Genomic DNA, 22,275 nt, shown 5'->3' with positions numbered 1-22,275 from the left:
CTGATTCTGGAAAGTTTGAAGGACTTTAGTTATCTCTGACCTGCTTTTATCAGGATTTTTTTTTTAATTAGCATTTTTCCTTTGAGGTTAGAGTTGGGTTCAGCCCTTCAAGCGATACCTCTTTTAAAACCTGTTCTAGCCTTACTGAGCCCCTTTTGCCCTTTCTCGAGCTTTTCTTTTTTGACAATTTTGTGTTTGCTCTGACTTCCCATAGAATTTGTCTTCCCATATGATGTACATACATCTTACTCATTTAAACAGTTTTAAACATAATTCATGTAGCTGCCCTTTTCAATTTAAGCAACACTTGAGTTGATCTGTATGCAAAGGTTCCTGTTCAAGTGGTTCCTCAATATTTTGAGTTTCCATTCACTGTTAATGTCAATCAAGCTTTAGTTCCCTGATAACTTCCTGAAGGAACAACAATTTACAGTTTCTAAGAATTTGCTCTTAGCATCATTCCCTGACATGACTCCAGTCTTTGTGGTGATGATTGAACTCTCCTGTCTCACTGGGTTACCTTTCTTGATGCCTTTTTAGTCTCTTCCAGCCTGGTGCAGTAGCCATCTGAGTGATGTAATACACTCTCAGATTATTCATTCCTCCTACAGTAACTCCTAGAGTTATAAGTTAAAATCATAAATGATCTCATAAGAGAAATATTATTTCCCACCCATCACCATTCCAATCCTATTAACTGTATTTAGAAATGCAGAAAAGACCTCATCACATGGATCTGGTGTTCTAATTACTCCAAGAATAAATCTATGCTAGCTTGAAAAACTGTACTTTTTTTCTTCCCTCAAATGCTTTTCCATGTTTTTCAGCATGTCCTGTTTCCTGCTTTCACTTGCACCCTGTCTGAAGGATGCTATGATTATGCCTTGTGATTCTTGAATCTTTAATGCCTTTTTTTGACTTGGTATTGACTATTGTCTATGCCAATAGGTTCATTTCCCTTTCTTCAGCTTCACTTGGAAAGTATCACATTTGCTATTTCTTTATATTACTTCAGCAGGCTGTGTCTGGGAACTTCACTGCTCACCCCTGCCCCCACTACAATGAAGTCAAATAAGCAACTGGTACCCTGTCCTGAGGAGGCATTCTACAGATTAGCCAAAACCAAGTAATAAGAACAGTTTTAAATCACTTACTCTCTAGGCTTGTTTAAAATACTTTGTGACTGTGTTTTGATCAGTAATTAGAATTAATAAAATCAATCCTGATGGTCTCTTTCCATTTTTGCATTCCTCATTCAGTGATGCAGTTTTTGAAATACTGGTTATTTGTGATAAAACGATTGCCTTGTTTTCTGATTACTTCACCAATATCAAGTTATATGAAATGGGATAGGAAATCTTAAGGCCTAATCTGGACCTTTATAATATTGTTTAAGTTGGAAATTTCTACTGAAATCAGGACAGTATTATCACTCAATTACTACTCTTGAGGTTAATTAGATAATGGCTTGATAGATAGAAAGGTAGTGTAGAGCTTGTGCTTTGCTTCCTTCTATGTATCTGTTAGAGTATACACTGAGGGTCTGACTTCCTTGGAACAAGTCTATATGCCCACAGCAGTCATTTAGACTCAATTGTAGTCCATGGGGTGAAATTATCTCCTTTAAAAAGGAGATGTCTATTAGCAATGTTTAAAAGAGAATAAATTATGCCAGTTTCTCACAGGTTGTACCTCTAAGTCTCTGCCTTTACTACAGGGAGGCAGGAGGAGAGGCCATTTCTAAAAAGATCAAATGTTTTTGAAAACTGGTTTAACTGAAGTCTCATATTTTTCATCCATATGTTAAGTGACTAAAGTAATGGAATGCAAGTTAATGCTTATCACACTTTCAGAATTTTTAAACCAAATATACTGTTATTTTCTGTTTTTAAATACATATAGAACATCAGGTTATATCCTATAATCACCCTGCACATTTATTACATGTTTGGATGTTTACTGCAACATCTAGAAGTCTCTTCAGAACCAGAAAAAGTGTAATTTTTGTGACCCACTCAGTATCTCACATGCAGTGTGATTTTTGGATTCTGTTTAGGAGCTTGCATGGGATCAGAAAGGAGTTGCAACTGATTCCTCTGTGCAGGGTTTGAGTATGATATAGCCTGACACCTTCAAATTAATCTGTTATTCCATGGTTGAGATTTCATGTGCTAGAAGTCAAAGTCTAGTGAAGTTGACTGATTCCAGCATATTGTTTTGGGTGTGTCTGTGTATGTGAGAATGGCTCAAGCCAATGCAAATTTCATCACTGAATCCTGTGTCTAGTGTGTATTCTTTGCATAATGTGCGTAGTTGGATTTAAACATACAGAAAAATGACAAACTCTAAATCTTTTAGACTTTTTCTTGCTGTAGCAAAGCAAAATTGCCATGGTGTGCAGGAGGGAGGTGTTGGAAGGGAGGCCCAGGGTCTGATGTTTAATGGTAAGTGATCCATGTGTTCACAGGGGCCGTGGAGGGGTGCCTCCACCACCAGCAGGAGTACCCAGAGGGGCACCAGCACCCAGGGGAGTGCCTCCCAGCAGAGGACCAGTCAGTCGTAGCCGGGGACTTCTGGCACCCAGGGCAAGAGGAGTCCCCCCTCCTGCAGGATACCGGCCCCTCCCACCGCCCCCGGCACAGGAGACCTACGGGGAATATGTAAGTGGAGCAGTGACATACTGTGCCTAGTGTGGAACTGGAGAGATGAGCCTATCCCTTCAGAACTCTGTAGAATCTCTTTAATTAGTACCTAATTAAGTCTTGCATCTGTAGCAGACGTGGTCATCTCTCTTGACTTTTTCAGACTTGAGCTGTTTCTTATTAAAAAAAACGCTTCAGGTTATGTATATACACTACCATAAAGACATTGTGCATTTGGCAAAATAGTTATGTACCTCTTAAATGTACCTCTTATATTAGGTTTCTGCTTTACAAAAATCTGAAAAATCACGATGCTGTAGACTTATAATTCTCAGCTAAAACAAAATAATATTCTTCTTAAACCTATCTTTGGGATCATAAAGCTGTTCAATGATTAAACAAATAAAATATTTTTATGAAAGCTTCAGAACTAATCCTAAAATTTTTACAAGGTACAGTGTATCTCAATAAGCCATACATATTTATCTTTATTTTATTAAATGTTAAAATCATATCAAAATGTTTTTTATATTGTACATGACAAAATGATGTGGTTATGAATTGTTAAGGTAAACTTAAACTGGACTTACAGAGCATTAAGATAAAGAAAAAAGATCATTAAATCAAAATTACAGTCATGAAAATGGACTTACAAAAATAATATCTTCAAGGACAATGCTTTTAATGTTTTTTATTTATTGAAGCTTTGTGTGCCCTCTTTACAGCCAAGTGTGTCTGGACTTTGTTTTTTAGACTAGATAAAAAAGAGTTCCTGAGTTCCAGAAAATGGTTTTGCTATTTAGACATTTTTTGTTTCTCTCAACCTCTCTTTCACCTGCTTGCTCCCTCTCTTCTTTCACTGGCCCCTGCCAAAACCCTCTACATAAATCTCAGCCTTTGTACTTTCAAACAGAAACCCAATTTTCTATATAGCACTTACAGCTTTATGCAGAAAAGTTTAATGTCGTTGGTATAAACATTTATGCATATAACTGAACAATTCAGAAGAAGTTAATGTAGTTCATTAATTTTGAGGAAGAATACTTGAACAACATGTCTAAATTTCCCCTGGCTATACTTGACTAGTCAAAGTGGGTGCTGCAAATGAGTGATTCTGTCACAATGCTTTTAAAGGAATCAGTCCTCATTGAACAGCCTGTTTCCAGGACACACACTCTAGAACATATGGAGATATGATAGAATATAAACCTATTTGAGTAAATTCATATTTATATATAATCTGCTATTTATAGCAGGTATTTATAGAAGTGGCATGGAAATAACAGCTTTTTGAGTCATTCTCTGAGAAGTAAAGCATAGATCAGGATACTAAGTAGAAAATAGCACTGTAAAGAAAAACAGTGCTATGCTAAATGACTTCTAAAAGGAGTGTTCTCTAGAACTGGATCACTTATCTTCCAAACAAGATACCTTAAAAAGGATAGATATACTTAAAGCTGTAATTGATAAAGCAGTGCTAGATGGTCCACTTTAAAACTACTCTATTTCTTTTCTCCTTTGATAAAATGAGGTTTCTTCAGAAGGAAGTTTAGCTAGGACACAAACCACTGGTGTATTGCGTGTTCAATGTTAAATTTAACACATGGCATTTTACCTGTCCGTTCACAGTACATTATCAAAGTGCTTTAACTGTATCTTCTATAGGTTAAGGTAGCATGGTAGGAGTCATTAGTAGTATTTCTACCTTTTCCTTATTAATTCCTCTTTAGCTATATCTAATATTAAAGCACTACTTTGCCAAGCTGAGCAGAGTAAGGTCTCACTGGTTGAGAAGTGTCTGCAGGATAAGAACATCAGTAAGACCAGGGGGTATCATAAGAAGATATTTTAAGCAGCATCAAAGCTTTGGAGACTGGAATATCCAGAGATTATAGAGAAGCCTTTACAAAAGTATAGGGTTTGTATGGCCAGGTTTTGATAACTGGGTGGGGTACAGAGGTGGTTTCTGTGAGAAGCTTCTGGAAACTTCCCTACGTCCAACAGAGGCAATGCCAGCCAGCTCCAAGGTGGACCTCCTGCTGGCCAAGCCCATCAGCAATGGTGGTAGTGCCTCTGGGACAATGTATTTAAGAAGGAGGAAAAAAACTGAGCTAGAGAAGTCTATTCCTAAAGGGCTTCACCCAATGGAAGGGTCCCACGCTGGAGCAGTTCATGGAGAACTGCTGTCCAAGGGAAGGGCTCACACTGGAGAAGTTTGTGTTGGACTGTCTCACATGGGAGGGAACCCACACTGGAATAGGGGAAAGAGTGTGAGGAGTCCTGTCCCTGAGGAGGAAGGAGCAGCAGGGACAACATGTGACGAACTGACTACAGCCCTCATTCCCTGTCCTCCTGCACTGCTGAAGGGGAGGGGGTAGAGAATTTGAGTGAAGTTGAGTCTGGGGAAAAAGGGAGGAGTGGGGGGAAGGTGTTGTAAGGTTTAGTTTGTATTTCTCTTTTTCCTACTCTGATTTCATTGGTAAGAAACTCATTTCCCCCAGTTAGGTCTGTTTTGCCTGTGACAGTAACTGGTGAGTGATCTCTCCCTGCCCTTATCTCAAGCCATGAGCTTTTTGTTAAATTTTCTCTTTACAGCTGAGAGACTTTACAGACTGACAGAATGGCTTTGGTGTGGGCACCTGGTGTCCAGTCAGGGTCAACCCACCACAAGGAGGCTTTCCATTGAGAATTGGAAAGTCTGTAAGGATTCATGAAGCTTTTCATTCCCTTAGGCTTATAAACCCCTGCTTTGTACTCATTAAAATAATGTGAAAGTGTGCAAGTTCAGGAGGAAGCAAACTGCTGATGGAAGCCTTGAACCACTCACTTCTGTAACTCTGCAAATATCTCAAAAGGTGATTCAGGGCTTTCAGTGTGTAAAGTCCTTGCTCGTTTCTTTTGTAGAGTGCTATTAAGTGTATCTTGTGACAGACAATGAATCACAAGGAGCCTCCCTTTTCCTTCACTCTCTCCCTTTGCTTTTTCTGTAGTCCTTGAAACCAATGAATTTATAACATCTATGAGTAATTTACTCAGTTCTGTTTCTTGCCTATTGTGATCTCTCCTTCCTCTTCTTGATTAAGTAGTTTTCTAAAAGACAATAACAAAGTGGGAAGGGTATTACTTATTTCATTCTGACAAGTTGAGTTAATTTTGGAGGCAGTATCTCACATGGGGAAAATTATGTCACAGGCAAAAAGTCATTAATTTGAGTGTAGGTGTGTTTTAATGTGGGCTCAAGATCAAGAAAATTGGGTGACCATTGCTGTCCTGTGTTTAGAGCTCATAGGTGAGTTTTCCAGATGTTACCCATTATACAAAGTTCTGCTCAGATATAGGCTGCCTCTATCATCTGTCAGCTTTCTGGGGTCTCTGTAATGCTGGCTCTTGAATGCTTTGGCTTTCTCTGCAGAATTCACATAACCTTATCAGACCAGCAGCAATACTTGCACGTTTTTCCAGCTCAGTGTAACTAGTTTTCCCATTCCACTGTTGCCAGTCTTACTTATGTATGTCTCTCAGCCCCCGTACCCATTCCTCCTGGGACGTCACCATATTGTTAGTACCATGATGAAGGTTTTGAAGCCACTAAATGACAGTTCCTTATCGTTTTCTCTGAAAATGTCTCTCTAATAGCTGTAGCATCAGCTTAGATAGCAAATATTCAGGCCTCTACAGCCAGCCAGCTTTATAATAGCTCTGTTTGCTGTGATAAACTTTCTCTGAAAACTAACACGTCTCCCATTTTTATTTCCTCAACTGCTCAGGTCAGGAGAAAACCTAATATGACATGGGAAGCATGGTCAGAATTATTTTTATAATACTTGGATAAGGGAAACCATACTAGGTGGATGCTTCATTTATTGAAGCACAGATGGTTTCAGGGACATTTTTCCTCTTAATTTTATTCAAATTGTTCTCATTGAACTATACTGTGTAATAGATAAAAATATTTTTATGTATTGTCAAGTTGACAGTTTATTCCGTTAAGATAAGAAATAGAAGCTGTATTTAAATACTAGCTGAAAATGTTAAGCTTTTCCATAATTTTTCAATAAGCAGAAAATCAGTAACAGTGTGCTAGCAATTCACTGCTCTTTAATAAGGTCAATTCCTTAGTGAATGTTCAGTCAAACATGGGTTAGAACAGAACTGCTCAGTTTGTTACTGTCTCTTAACAGTGGCTGCTCTTTGCCTCTTCCTGTTGTCCTCCTCTTAACAGCTTCAGACCTCTCAGACTTTTTTTCCGAATTAGTAACACAGCAGTGGGACTGAAGCTTTTTAAGAGTAGGCTTTTATTTGCTGCTGTTTTTATTTTACAAAGGTAAATGTTTTGTAAATATTCTGTCAATATTTCACTTCTGTACTTTGCATGAATGTATTTGTTATGCTGTGTCAAGTCCTGCTTTGGCTGCTTAAATGTGTTAAATGCAAAGTGAGATTTATCAGAGTTCCTAATCAGCTTTTTAGGCATTAAAAATTAGACTTTAAGTGGCAGTGTGGAATGTCTGTACTGAAAAGCAAAACTCATCAGTCTAGCATGTTATGGCCAAGATTCGCTTCAACACTATGTTAGAAAGCAATCAGATCTAAATATTCCTCCCACTTCTAGGGTAAGTTTGTGGCAGAGCTTTAGTTCTGTTTGTGGCAATTTTATTAATGTTTTTTTGTATTCAGACAAGGGCTACCTCAGTGGCAGATCTTTCTAATGCACTGACCGCATGTGTAATTTCTAGCAGTTAATGCTTCAATTAGAATGCTCTAATGACATTGCTTTGTGTAATAAGAATTGAAATTAAGATGAAATGTCCACTAGTAAGAGACCGAGGAAACCTAATGAATGTTAAGTAACTTGTAACTTGAAAAAGAACTTTATGAACTATCTCCAATTACATGCCAAGATTATTTTAGCTTAAAGACACAGGCTGCTCAGAAGGATGTATAGAATAGTTGGATGCAAAAAAGTTACATGATAAACTTCTAAAACTACTCTTTAAAATCTATGTTTAGTTATTTGCTGATTCTGCAAGACACTAAAGCTTAGGGATTATTGTTTTTAAAGCTTTACAGTTCCTGAAGTAAGTAGGACTTAGGGGAAGTTGGTTCACAAATAACATTTGGCTGGATGGCTAAGAAATTAATTTCATGATCCAGTGATTATTATAAAATATGAATGTAAGTATCCATTAGTGAAAAGAATGATTGCAAAGTCTAACTATTTACAGGGGAGTGCCCATTCAGCTGAAAAACCTATAGCCTATTATTTAGTTCACTTTCTTTAGAAAGCTACTGCAAATTCTGTTTTAATCTGCAGCCTTGAGCTTGAATTCCCTGTCTCCCTTTTGAGATCATAATTACTTGAGATTTTGAAAAACTGAAAATTAGGATTAATGTGGAAGCAGTTTCTTGGAGCTATTAATACACTGCTGAATTTGCATGGTGAACTGTTTTTAACGTAAATTTCTCTCATTAACATTCACTTGCTGTTTGTGGTTGAAGAAGGAAAGATTGATAGGAAAAAAGAACAAAAATTCTGTATACCATATTAAAAACCCCCAATTTTTTAATTTAGAAATAAATGCTTCTTTAAGTTGAGGTGGCAGAATATTACCCAAAGTAAGGGCTAGTCTAGATGACATAAGACTTTGAAAAGAATATAGATTCTTGAATGGAGTTCAAGTATAACTTCAGTGTTGCTTTGCAACAGTTACACCCTGTTTTAATTTACCTTTGTCTTCTGAATGTTGTTAACTTCCTAATGACAGTCAGCATTTTAAATCAGTGGTTTTATTTGCTTAGTTGTTTTGAATGTGAAGCTTTTTGTTTGGGTTCCTGGAAGCTACTGAAGTAGCTTCAGTTTCTAAGAACTGGAGAAATTCTTTTGTCCATGGTGTTTCTGTTCCCCTCTGTGGATAATGTTGTGGTTTGCACTTAGGTATTACACACTTTTTTAAGCAATGTGTTTGCTGAGTTCTGGCTTTTCAGAAGTGCTAAGACTATTCCTAAAGTCAGGGTGAATTTGAGTAAGACTTGTGGAAAGAAAGTGCATAACATGAAAACATTATTTCTTGACTTTTCCCTCCCTCATTATAATGTTCTTCTTCATGCTAAATAGGACAAGCAAGAAGAGATAAATGTACATGTTTCAGATTTTAAGCCCTTCAATTGTTTTGTTTTACTTTACATCTTTGACCTTCTCTGGGATTTTCAGGATGAGATGGAGTAAGAGAGAATGGAAAATATTTCCATTTTCCCAGGAACTCAGGTGACATAGGCTGTAGAAACAGAAGAATATTCTGGAGAAAAGGTTGAAAAGCTTTCCCACTTGCCTATGTCAAAGTTCACCTATCAAGTTCCTATAAAAATCTTTTCAAAGTATTTTATTTTAACCTGCTCATCTAAAACTTGGTGTTACTGAATGAGTTTTCCTTCTGATTCCGACACTGCTCCCTGCTGTTGTGCATAGAAAACAGACTTGTTTTGGTCTGGCAGTAATTTGCTTTAAATGTTACTGTCTAAAGTCATTACCAACTCCTCGGGGGTTTTTTGAGGTGCATGAAAAACAATCCACTAGTACATCTCTCATTCCAGGAATACCTTATTTGTTCTGGTTGAATATGTACTAGGCTTCTTCTAGATGAAAACAGATGAAAATTTCCAAAATAAGAGCTTACAGTCTGTGCATGTTTGCTGCTAATGTCCTTAATGAGAGCACTCAGACTTTAGATGGTAGTAGCTACCCATATTTGATTTGATTGCACCATATTCCCTGTTGATTAAATGATGGGGGTGATGTTACTTCCACGTAACAAAATGGCTGTTCTTTCCCTTTGCAATTCTAATTTTAAAAAAAAAAAATTCTTCATTGCACTGCACTGATGTTGTTTTGTGTTTTCTCCTTCAAGTTAATCTCTGCACATTTTTTTTAAAATTTGATAATTTTTATCTGAAAGGAATACATTCCTCCAGTATTCTGGGATAAAGTACCTGGGGTAAGTATTAGTTTCAGAGAATGATGAGGGAAAGAAACAACCACTTTTATCACCTAGTGGTAAAGGCCCTAATTTTTTCCCTTGGATGGATTTCCTTAGATGGGAACAGCTGGAAAATTGATTTCTTATTGAATTCACAATTTTTTTTTCCAGCACTGAAAATGACTTTTTTGTTAAAAGCTGTTTTTACCCTCTTCTTTCTTCCACTGTTGTTCTTTGAAATATTGTTCGATTTCCCTAAAAAGGGTCCAAACACTAGTCTGTCATTGTCACTGCCATCAGATTTTAACTTAAAGCCACCATTTCCTATTCCCCACCAACATGGATGTGTTTAGAGTACTGTTATAATTAGAAAGAAGCACTGATGAGCAAGACTTAGCATGATTTATAATGTTTGGGGTACTAGAAATGCTTTGGCAAGGATTGCTTTTATCATTTTTTGACCTGTGATAGTAACTTAATGTATTTGAAGGGTGCTTATTTACCCATTACCTTTGATTCTGTTCATGAAAAATGTCTGCAGTTCACAGGGAGAAATTCCAGTTACCAGTGCTGCTCTTTGGATTTATCTCAGCTGTGGGCACTATCATTGAGACCACTGCGGATAGAACCTCTCTTTAAGAAGAAATGCTTATAGGTTGCCTTAATAAGGGAGCTTATTACTAAGATTTGAGATTTTACAGAATAGTTTCATACTCTTTTCAAATGATCTGTCTTGATTCTGTTTATAGAGTGAAGATACGATCTTGTTTGGCCTTTTGGTTTTTGGACTGGAATAGGAAATATGGCTTTGCCACTAAGCTTTCTAATATCTGAGTGTCTTTAGGAATAGCTGTTTATGGATTTGTGTAATATGAATAGAGAGGGAAGGCCATTGTATTGCATTTGGTAGGTAGCAGAAATATAGACACTGTCATCCATGTGAAGAATAATGGCTTTAGATATAAAAATGAGTGCTTTTGTAAGTACCGGAAAGATGCCAAAAAATCAGCGGGAAAAATGCAATGAAAAGATTCTTATGGAGGTGTAGTTCTTCCTGTGTTATAGAAATCTATATAGCAATGCTTGTACTCAGTAGAATGTACTTAGTACAGTGGTGTACTTTAGTACAGAATATCTGTGCATATAAGTTCTATCCTGTCCATTTTCATTATATAGGTGTAAAAATGAGTTATTTTCATTTAAGTTAGCGTGTTATTTTATAGTAATGAAACATGCCAGATGGCCAAGGATATTTTACCTAAATACTAAATGAAGTTAAAGAAAACATTTACTAAAACCACAAGAGGTCTGATTCAGAAAGAAAGTACTCAAGTATTGTGGATCTAATTTAAAATGTAAAACATTCTGCATTGGCTGACCCTATTTGTAACCTCCTGAAAGAGCAAGTTTTCAAATAGTGTATGACTAAGAGCAAATACTGTCAGACCTAATTCAGGGAAAGCTCTGAAACATACTTCAGCTGCCCCTGCCTAATTGCTACTTCAAGGGAACTGTGCACAGTAAACATATTTTGGAATTTGAATATCTTTTAACAGAACAAGCCATTGAAAGCAAAACCATTCTATTTTTGGAACATGTTGCACATGTTTATCTCTGTTTCAGTGTAAACTTTGGAGTTTATAACTGTAAATATTAGGGAAAAAGTCTTTACTATGAGGGTGGCGAGGCATTGGAACAGGTTTCCCAGAGAGATTGTGCCTGGCCCATCCCTGGAAGTGTTTAAGGCCAGGTTGGATGGGGCTCTGAGCAACCTAGTCTAGTGGAAGGTGTCCCTGCCCATGTCACACAGCTGGATCTTTAAGGTCTTTTCCAACCCAGACCATTCTCTAATTCTGTGAAATATGGAAATAAAAAGGAATTGATCTATTTAAGCAGATTATAGTAATCACAACAGCACACTTTGATAGCTTTAATTCTGAGTGACTGGAGTCCCACGTATAAACTACAAACCAGATATCTTTCCATTCAAGGCTTACAAGAGCCACGTTCAACAATATTATAATGCAGGGTCTAATTTCAGCAGTGCTGAACTTAAGTAGCTCACAAAGTGGTGAACAGTAGTGAGTCCTGGGAAAAAGTTCTCTGGAAGAGGAGTGCGAATACTAGAAACACTTCAGTCTCATATAGCATGGACCTCCTCAAATTTTCCTTTTGTTATACTGGATATATTGGGAAGGATCTCCTTATTTCAAAACTACTTTGTTCCTTTGTCTTCAAGAAGTCATAGTTACACCATAATTTCAAAGTAGTCTGTTATCCCCTTTCCTTCATGATCAAAATAGTTAACATAGATGTGAATAATAGGAATGGTTGCTTAAGAATTCTCCAACGATTCCTTAGTGGCAAAGCTTTCCTGACATGTTAGAAGATTAATTTCAGTCCTCTGCTTTCATTTGTTGCCACTGCTGGATATACACAGCTTGAAGTTTGGAAGCTCTTCTTAGGGATGGCTCATTCACAGTTGGGAGATTCTATGAGAGGAGACCAAATGTCATGTAAATGTTCTGGAAAAGAGCAAATAAGTTGGCTCAGGCAGATTCAGCTGTTGATCAAGGTCTGTATTGTTAACAGATGTCTGTATATTGCATCAATAAGTAATAAGATGCTTGTTTGGAGTAACTGCCAGGACAGGAGGCAGTGGTTTGGGGGATTGGTCTGTGGCTTATCAAGAGAAACTCGTATCTGATAAGCAAGAAAACACTAAGACTTCTAATTTTTAGTTTCAGGACAGTGAATTACTGAAAGAGAAAATGCATTTCCTTTTCAAGTGGGACGCTACTTATCCATGGATCTCTGCGCAGCAGACAATTGGAAGAATTCTAGTTTCTTCTTCCCAACCAATGAATAGAGTCACTCATTTGTGCTGGCCAGTATTCACAGACAGCCTTCTCCTAATCACTGCTGGGAAACAATTATTTGCACTGATCTAGCAGTGGTGAAGCTGCACTGATGGGCAGATTGCCTGTTTTCCATATAAACTTGCTAAAAGCTCTCAGGAATTTCATTTTCCTATCAGTTATTTTGAGGATGTCACTGGCTTCTGCTGTGGAAGGCTTTTCTTACCATGCCTAGAAAGCTGTCAGATTCCCATCACTGGAGATGTTTTCAACTAGAGTTGGACAATCCATCATTTATCATTCCTATCTAATTGCTACTACTGACCAGTTTTGTCTTCTGTCATTGCTGAAAGATTCTTAAAGGTTCCTTTTCCTGGAAATGTTGGTTCTTTATGAAACTTGATCCTTACGTCGCCAGGGTTTGATACACACTTACTCAGAAAATACTGTGTATATATAATATTTATATGATGAGGATGCCTGATTTTAATTTCTCTGGGTCCCTCAGTCTTCAAAATGTCTTCTCATTATGTCAGACTCATCTTGCAAAAGCTGGAGAAGATACCCCTAAATATCCATTAAGGTCTTTGGATATTTGGATAGGATTTGAATATTAGGATTTACTATGAATCAGTACAAAGGATATGCCATTTCTACTTTTCCTTTGTTTAGCTCAGGTATATTATTGGACAAAACAGTAAATTGATGACAGTTCCTTGGATTTCTATAGTTCATCCTTCTCTGGGAAAACACAGCGTAATTGTCACTTGTTTTTATCTTCAGCTACAAGCCATACAGAAGTTTGAGTTAGTGCTTTGTTCAAATGGTGTTTAAATCCAGTACTGTTTTGGGAAGAGTGTTACAGTGTATACTTACATAGTGTGAATAATGTGGAGAGGAGTAAGAAATCCTTTACTTCTAGTTTCTTAATGGATGCTAAACTCCCACAAGTTGAAGAGCATACACAGGGCATTCAAAGTAGCAAAACCATCCTTCTTTCTAGTCTTATTTCTGGGAAACTTCTTTCCTATCTGTAATCTACATAGAATATTGAATTTATTATCCAGAAATAAGTCAGGTAAATAATATTTATTCAGATGTTTTGATTCCTGAGATGCTTCCCAGAGCTTTCCTGAAGATTGGTAGTTCACTCAAATTCAAGACCATGAGGGTATGAAATGTTTGTACTGCCTCTGCACAAGCCAGGTTAAATGAAGAAAAATCTTTTAAAGCACATTGCCAGTAGTTCAAAATACCCTTTAGGAAATTATGTTCTTAGATTTGTAGATGGAAGTAGTCTCTATTAGTATTAAAATTTTACCACTGCATGATGTACATATGCCATACATACATTTCAGGAGAAATTGTCTTTCGTAGGTGGAACTCAGTTACTACTTTGTTTCTGGAGTGTGCTTGTGGTTAATATGACATTTCTTTTACATCATTTCAGGAGTATGATGATGGCTATGGAGCTGCTTATGATGAACAAAGCTATGATTCTTATGATAACAGCTATAGCACTCAAGCACAAAGGTAAGCCTCCAAATCAACCGTAACTACTTTTGAAAAATTCTGTGGTTAGCCAGTTAGTTTTACTTAAAGATTTTCAAAACAACAAAAATTTTGAGAGGCTTTTTAGAAATAACTACCTGTATTAGTTGTTTTTAGTATCACATAAGTATAAAAGTTAAATTTCTCAGTGTCTGAAGAAAACCCAGAACTGATAACTTGAAACAGTTTTAGTGATGCCAAATCATAAATCAGAAAGTTTTCAAAAGTTCAGGAAATTCAGGAAAACTTAATTCAGATTCATTTTAGGAGGGAGGAGTAAGCAAGGAGGGGAGAGGAGAAAAAGAAACTTATAAGGGTATTAAATCTCCTGAAACATGAAACTGATTGCATTTCCTTACTACTTTTAACAAGGTTATATTCCAGTATTTTACCTTTATTTGACTGTAATAACAGTACACCCTTGTGTGTGTTTTACTTCTCTGTGGAATTCCTTGTGACAAATTTGAATTGCTTGTCACTTGTTTCCTTCCCCCACTTCATTCTCAGCAGTATTTTTAAGCACTTCTAATTTATTTTCTTAAAATTTTACTTTCTTCAAAGGAGTCACTATTTGGCAATTCCATGAATTACAAAGAATACTAATGTGTCCCAGTGTTGGGAAAAATGCTATGAAGTAAAAACTGCTTCCTATAGGTAGAACTTAATGGCAAAAATCACATGACAGACACAGCAGCTTGGTTGATCATTCCTGTTGTTGGGTACTTCCAATGTGCCTGTCTCAAAAAGGAACTTCTGTGCACCTTTTACTGAATTGTAATTTATTTTCACTATTTTCTCTTGGACCAAGCTTTTGTAATTTGCTCAATAGTAGATTTTGTAATGTCTTTGAGAATGTTTTGAAACTTTTATGGCAGTGTTATGACATGTCTCTGAGGCAGGGTAACTGAGGTTCCTGTTAATAAATACTTTGGGGTGAATTAGAGTAAAATGACACTGAATGACAGGTGTATATGAGGCCAGATGTATTTTAAAACAATTTAATTGCAGCAGAATTAGGTAGCCATTTTGGTTTTTTCTATAAAAGTATCAGAAAATAATTCATAAGGAAAAGAGAGAGAAGGAAAGGATAATAGTAGATTGTGGAGAGGAAAGATAACAGTAGATTGTGGATCCAGTGATGAGACTTAAGTGTTGTGATTTTGATTGTCCATGATCTGTGATGGTCTCAGTCTTGATCTGTTGGGAATGGGGCCCTGCCAAGCAAAAGGTTCCTCATTATATACATTAAAATTAGCCTGGGAACACCTGGATCCCCTCCCCAGGGAGGGAGTTCTTTGCTGTAACACTGAGGCACATGCAGTCTTCAAATGGAGAGTTTTCAAAAGAGTTGGGGTCACTTTGTAGTCCTTGTTGGTTTCAGTTCCCCTCTACTGGTCTTGCCTGTTCCTTGACCCCACTTCTGTACTTTCATTGTATATTATGTGGTCACCATGGACCTGAGCAGGAAAATTGGCTCCAGTCAGGTGCTGCCCTACCTTTGCATGGTCCCCCTTTCCAGGCACATCCTGTTCTAACTTGCTCACTTGGATGGTCATCAGTGTTTGAGGCACAGCAATGCATTAACTCCTTACTGTCCAGGCTTCTGCAGGCAAAAAAACCCCTTAAAATTGTTGAAACAATAATGTTCAGAAAATTATAAAATAAAATACTATAGATTTACATTACTGCTTTAGTTATTTTGGCTGATTAGAGCATCAAACTTTGCCCACTGCAAAGATAGTAATAGGAGAGGAAGATGAGATGTTGATAAATAGATGGTTCTTGGCCTGTTTTACGTTCTGCTAAATATGTAAGGTTTACAATGGAGCTTTATCTGAAATAGTACAGAACTGTTCACAGCAAAGTTGAGAATAAAGCTCTTTACACCTGGCATCTGCTTTTCTGTAGTGTTGTCACAACCAACTTCAATTTTGTTGTGTAAATGAATATTTTTCTGTGTTCAACAACTTAGTCTGTGTGAAAAAACACAGTGGAAAGTACCAGTGTAGTTATTGTTGAGAACTAAAATAATGAAATTACCTTTGTCTGATACTTGGCTGCTACAGCTTCTAAGCTACTGAAAATTGATAAAAATAATATGACTTAAGAAACCACCAGTGTAGTCTCAAAAATATGAGACTCTGTAGTGTTACATTTCGAGAGCAGCTGTTGGTAATGGATTTTTTTTTTCCCCAAAAGAAAATTGCCGAAGTAGTCCTCAACTTTTATGTTGGTAATTCTGTTCTGGTTTACTGCTCCTAGCGTTGGTAAATGGGTTTATTGCACGCAAACATTTGGACTTCATTACAGAGTCATTTGCCTGAGCCAAAACTAAACATTACTTGGATTTGATATTTTTTTTTCATGGTAAGAAGGTTTTCACTGGCATTTTCTTCCTTTGAACTAAAATTAGGAAAGAAACCAATTTCCCAAGGAATGAAATTGCTGTTGTAAAGGATTAATACATAAGAATGTATAATACTCTTGGATATATGTGCACATGCTTAACTGTCTAGAAGGAGATACTTCATAAAATGATTGCTGTACTTTGTATTTTACCCGTAGTTTCACGATACATATATTGTTAGATTTTCATGAAATTGTTGTCTTTGGAATGATTACTTGACTTTTTTTTCCCCCTAATTTTATCAAGTGTTCTGTGGTAAAAGAAAACATGAAATTATTCACTGGCATGTTTCTCACAGGATATCAACTCTCATTTTCTTGCATATTTTCTGGCTTGGCAAAAAGATTTTTGGGATAGTATTGGCAGGCAAAAAAGTAATAACTATAAACAGCCATCTGAGCTACCTAGACCTGCATTCCTATCTTTAATCGGAATATCAAGTACTAGCCCACATTGCAAAATGTCATTGTGTAACCATTATGAGATACTTATCATATTTAGGTTCATTACAATGCCCTTACTATGAAGGAAATTAAGGGGAAGTGCATTGTTTTCATAGCGTAGCCTTATATCATTCTTGATATTTTGCCCTCATAAAACATGGAAGGAAACTGCATTTGCACATTGAGGGCATTCACGTGTTTAAAATGCATCATTTAGTGACCAGCATGTGGAAACAACTTACTCTCTTTCCATTTCTAAGTTGAAAATACTGATCTTGAAGTATTTCTAGTATGCCTTCTGCTACTGATTTCTCTAGAAATATTGTAATATTAATGATATTGTGTATTAAAGGGGAAATTTGAGAAACAGCTATTAAACTGAAAATGAGTTGGCTCATTAAATTACTTGCAATAGTTTTTAGTATATAACCAAGTTTGAGTGCAGGAACAGGGTTTAATGTTCACAAATGTACACATTGTGTGATATGTTGGAGGCAGTGGAAATACTCATTTCTGTTTTAAAACTTTTGCTTATGTAGTGATTCCCCTGTTAAAGATGGACACTTGAATAGAATCTGAAATATCTCTAGGAATTTTGGAGATCTGTAAGATGTTGCACAACAGCACATCTTTCGCTATAGGTGAACAGGAGTACCTTCTCCAAATCTGACCATTCAATACAACAGTGTGACTCTCCTTGATTGCTTTTATTTTGATGTTTCAAATGTATTTGCCAGAAATGGCCAAATCTGAGATGCACTGGGATAAGTGATGTGTTCAGATATGAAGAATTGGATACTGTTTATTTGTGTGCATTGAGGTGAATGAGACTTTGCTTGCTCTGCAAATAAATTCTTCCCATTTTTATACTAAGTGCTTGCTGATAACAAATTGCAAGTGGTTAGAAGTTTAGTGGCATTTTATTTGACATTGTGAGAGACTGTATCCTTGCTTGTGTGTGGCATTCTGAACGTTCAGTTAAAACCTGCCACAGCACTAATAGGGAGAGAAACATTAGAGTTTTCTGAGTTCTCATCTATCTTAATACTCTGTAATCCTATAAAAAAAGTTGTTTTCCTTTAGAACAATTTATTATCCACAGTTGTTTGTTCATGCAACAAAGCCCCAAATAGTGCTTCAGGATGTCCTTTAATGGAATTGTTTTTATGGTCAAAAAGACGTATCCCTTGGAGCTGTACTGAGCTTGACTAGTTATCTGAACTGATTTTTAGAAGAGATGTGACTAAATTATATTTATAGTTTTTTGCAGACGGATTGTTTAATGCTATTTTCATCGGTATAATCTGGGATGGTTAATCAACTGTTCTTCTTAGTCTTGTTATAAAAAACCAAAAACAACCTCAGAATAGCTTAAAATATTTCTCAATTTCTGAAAATCAAAAGCTACTAAACATAGAATCATAGAATAGTTTGGGCTGAAAGGGGCCTTAAAGACCGTCTAGTTCCAACCTTCCTGCCAGGCAGGGACACCTTCCACTAGACCAGGTTGCTCCAAACACCATCTAACCTGGCCTTGAGCATCCAGGGATGGGGCATCCACAGCTTCTCTGGCCAATGTATTCCAGTGCTTCACCACCCTCACAGTCAAGAGTTTCTTCCTAGTATCTAATCTAAATATCTTCTCCTTCAGTTTAAAACCATCCCCTCATCCTATCACTACATGCCCCTGATATGCAGTCAGGCTTTAAGGTTGTATGTTATGCAGTCAGGAGTTCCTTCATAAAATTTGTTTTCTATATACACATGGAGTAATTTAACATGTGCAGTTGTACGCCAAAAACCTTTCCATGATCTCAAGAAAAAATGAAGTGTGAGTGTGAAAGCCAAACTCGTAACTCCTGGTACTGATATTTTCCTGTGTCAGATGTATGTACACCTGTCAGTGTCCCTCCCCAGCACATGTGCATTCTTCCACAACTTATCTCACTCTTAAAAGACTTCCCAAACCTGTCTAGAATTTTAATTCTTTTCTTGGATTTATTGCAGAAAGTAGTGGGTATTTTAATGATCTGATGTTAATGCTAGACCAATTTTATTATGAAAATTCACATAATAGTGTTATGGAGGGAGCAAGAGCATTTAATTGTGTCTTCATTTAAAATTGTAGCTCAGTTTAAACATTTGCAGCATGAGGAAAAAACCCTAGTTATTTTAAATCTCTGAAATACGTTTTGAATTGAGCCAAAATGCTTTTGTCCCTTAGTGACTCCATACATGATCCGCACAAGTGTTTGCGAAGACAATAATATGGCAAAGGGAAATGGATGCTAATAAATCAACTGTCACTGTCAGCTCACTGTTTAATGTTCTCTAGAATACCTAAGATTTATCACTGAGGAATTGTAGAATAATGGTAGTGTATGGAAACAAAGTCCACCTGGGAGATGTACTACATCATTTGGATTTAGCGCTGCCATCTGCTTAATAGCATTGAGATGACTACAGAGGTACTTATGATCAACCATTCATAGCAGTGACAGATGCTGTAGAGAGTTAACATGCCAGGGAATGAGGTTTGTTACTGAAATTCAGATTATGTGACAAGGTTGCTGAGAAAGGGGGCTGGGTTTGTTACCTCTCCAACAGCATTAGAGGTTTACTGTGTGCTTTTAAGTTTACTATTGAGAGAGAATGGCTAACACAGTTACTGTAGTGCAAAAAGAACCCATCTGTCTGGTTCATGCACTCAGAAGTTTCAAAGAACTTCCTTAGGCTTGTGTGCTAACATTTAAAACACAATACTTTTCCTAGGTAAAAAAAAATAACTTTTGACTAGCTTAATTTTTTTAATCTGCAACAGAGATCAGCAGCCTCAACTACAAGAGGAACAGTTTGTTTAACTGTATGCCTGTGTCTGCTGAGGAACAAGAATGGGTCATTCATGTAGTAATGCCATTTTGTGTTTAATTATAATTTATAATTTTAAAACTTTCAGATCTTCAGTCAGGGTGATCTCACCTTCACTCTGTTGCAGAATTTAATATAAACAGGGTTATAAAATGGGAAATATTAGGACTTGGGGAAATGACTGGCTTTGTTTACAGTTTTCTGCAATGTTTTTGGGTTTCCACATTTATCTATTAGTGCTATAGATTTCTCTTGGCAACAAGCATTGTGCCACTGGCTTAAATAGTGTTTCTCGGTTGCTCTTTGTGTATATCTAACAACAATTGCTATCACTTCAAATGAAACCAAAATGTGATAAATTCAAATCACTGCAAGTTGCCTGTGAGCCTTGGAGCCACCCAGTTAACCTAATCTTAGCTGAGGGAATTGGCAAATTCTCTTTAGTGTACCTATGTTTATTCAGTGCCTCTAAATCATCCTGTGTTTATTGTTAATGTGTTGGGAAATGAGAAATACATGCTGCAACTTTATGTTAAATCATTTACTTCAATGCATAAAAAGATAACTGCCCATATGGTAATTCCTAGGCATGTTAAAACATGGTATTCTGAATCATATAACTGTTCAGGTTGGAAAAGATCTCTAAGATCAAATCCAACTGCTAATTCAGCACCACCAGGTTCACCACTAAACCATGTCCCCAAGTGCCACATCCACACAGTTTTCTTGAAGACTTTCAGGATGGTGGTTCCTGGGCAGCCTGTTCCAGTGCCTGACCACCCTTTCAGTGAAGAAATTTTTTCCCAACATCCCCTATTTCTCACATGGGAGAAGAGACCAACACCCACCTTGCCACACCCTCCTTTCAGGTATTTGTAAGGAGCGATAAGGCCCCCCCAGAGCCTCCTTTTCTCCAGGCTGAGCCCCCCTGGCCCCAACTCCCTCAGAGGTGAGACCATGTTCTTTACTGTTCATTTCAACAGTGGCTGATTCAAGATAGAAAATTTCTTCATCAGGGAGACTGTGTACAAAGACCCAGTGGTTTGAAAGGTTTGAGGAATTTTGTGTTTGTTAGCTTGTGGTAGTTACTTAGGAACTAAGTAATCGGATTTTGGGTTGAAAAGGACTTAAACTCACCTTGAAATCTGGCAGTGGCCATTGTTCAATTGATACCTGAAGAATACAACTAAATTGGTTTGCCGAAATCCTTCAAATCTCTCTAAATACCTGATTTTATGTCATTCCAGAGGCACTTTAGTTACAAGAGAAACTGATTCCTAGTATGTGGTTCTTGGAAATACCCTCATTTTCCACTAAGCTCAAATTTTCAGGTGGTTTTTGGAATTCTGCTTAGTAGTCATACAAAAGACAATGGCATTCCTGTTTAAAAGAAGGATTTTCATAAAAAGCTGAGCGTATGGATTTGAAACTGGCTTATGGAGATGTTGCTATTGGTATTTGAAAGTTAATTGCTAACAGTTTGTTTGTGATGCTCAGTGTTTTAAATTTACATTGTTGAGTTTGTCAGCAATCATGCATTTCCAGGATGTATAAATATGCATTACATGCAAAACAGTGTCTGTTACTGTAGTTTTTCAAGATGTAATTCTCTCCATTTTAATGCTTGTAGGTGTTTGTATTTCATTCTCTGACTTATAAATCAAATCAATCCACAGGAGTTTGATTTCTGGGGGTAGTGCAAAAGGCTGGCATTTTGTATTGCTGTTGCTTGTGAACACCTGGTATGTATGACTTTATTGGAGGGTATAATTCTGTAAAATAAAGTCTCAAAAGCATTAGCATAAACAAGCTAATGGAGCTTTTAACTGAAAACCCCTGCCATGTGGTTTCTTGCTCAATTTTTGTGCTCACATTATTGGAGGAGATTATTTTCTGCGGTTTCTCAAATCTCATTTTTAGGTTTAGATACGTGTTTTCTTTTTCAATTACCTGTTAAAATGTGACAAGGTAAAATATTCAGAAGTGCCTCTAGCACAGATAGTTTTAATTGTAGGTCTGGCATACATTTGAATTTTTTAAAACTGGTTTACAGAAATCTGGCCTGAAATGTCAGTAAACAGAAGTAAGACTAAGGCAATTAGAGTGTAATTATGGGAAAAAAACTTGGGCAACTTAGCACAAGCATATCTCGTGGTGCACTCACTGCAAAATATTTTTAGAATCTTCATCATATTGATGTTAGTAGATTGCTGCACTATTTAAGAAATTGATTACTTTTCATTTATACTAATTAGACTTGTTTTTAGATACAAAAAATTATTCTGTTTCGCTTCATGACTTTGATATTAAACTTAATTATGATGGTGCCTCAATGTTTAGAATACAAATAAAAATGCATTTAAAAATAAATGGAGATCTGTTGGAAAAAAGTAACAGAGGTGTGTTAGTAGTATAAAAATTAGTAACATGAAATTATAAATATTTGAGGAATCCAAATAATTATTCCATAAAAATAGTGTTTATTTTGCACAATTGGTTTAATTTTACTTAGATGATTGTACAGCATCTTAA

The 22,275-nt window shown here is 36.7% G+C and overlaps 1 protein-coding gene across 4 annotated transcripts in view; it reads left to right on the top strand.

Annotated features, from left to right (window-relative positions):
• Positions 1-22,275, top strand: part of KHDRBS3 (KH RNA binding domain containing, signal transduction associated 3) — a 97,619-nt gene that overhangs the window by 59,731 nt on the left and 15,613 nt on the right. For 3 of the 4 annotated variants that reach the window (XM_064644259.1, XM_064644248.1, XM_064644237.1), the window contains exons 6-8: positions 1,016-1,126; positions 2,468-2,660; positions 13,925-14,007. In XM_064644259.1, coding sequence (XP_064500329.1) covers positions 1,016-1,126; positions 2,468-2,660; positions 13,925-14,007 — 387 coding nt within the window. The remainder of the gene's footprint in view (positions 1-1,015; positions 1,127-2,467; positions 2,661-13,924; positions 14,008-22,275) is intronic. The other variant, XM_064644269.1, reaches the window with a different exon arrangement.

The sequence above is a fragment of the Pseudopipra pipra genome, chromosome 1 (genome assembly GCF_036250125.1).
Source record: "Pseudopipra pipra isolate bDixPip1 chromosome 1, bDixPip1.hap1, whole genome shotgun sequence".
Classification (NCBI taxonomy): domain Eukaryota; kingdom Metazoa; phylum Chordata; class Aves; order Passeriformes; family Pipridae; genus Pseudopipra; species Pseudopipra pipra.
The sequence above is the reverse complement of the archived record's forward strand: the minus strand, read 5'-3'. Positions and strand labels throughout refer to the sequence as shown.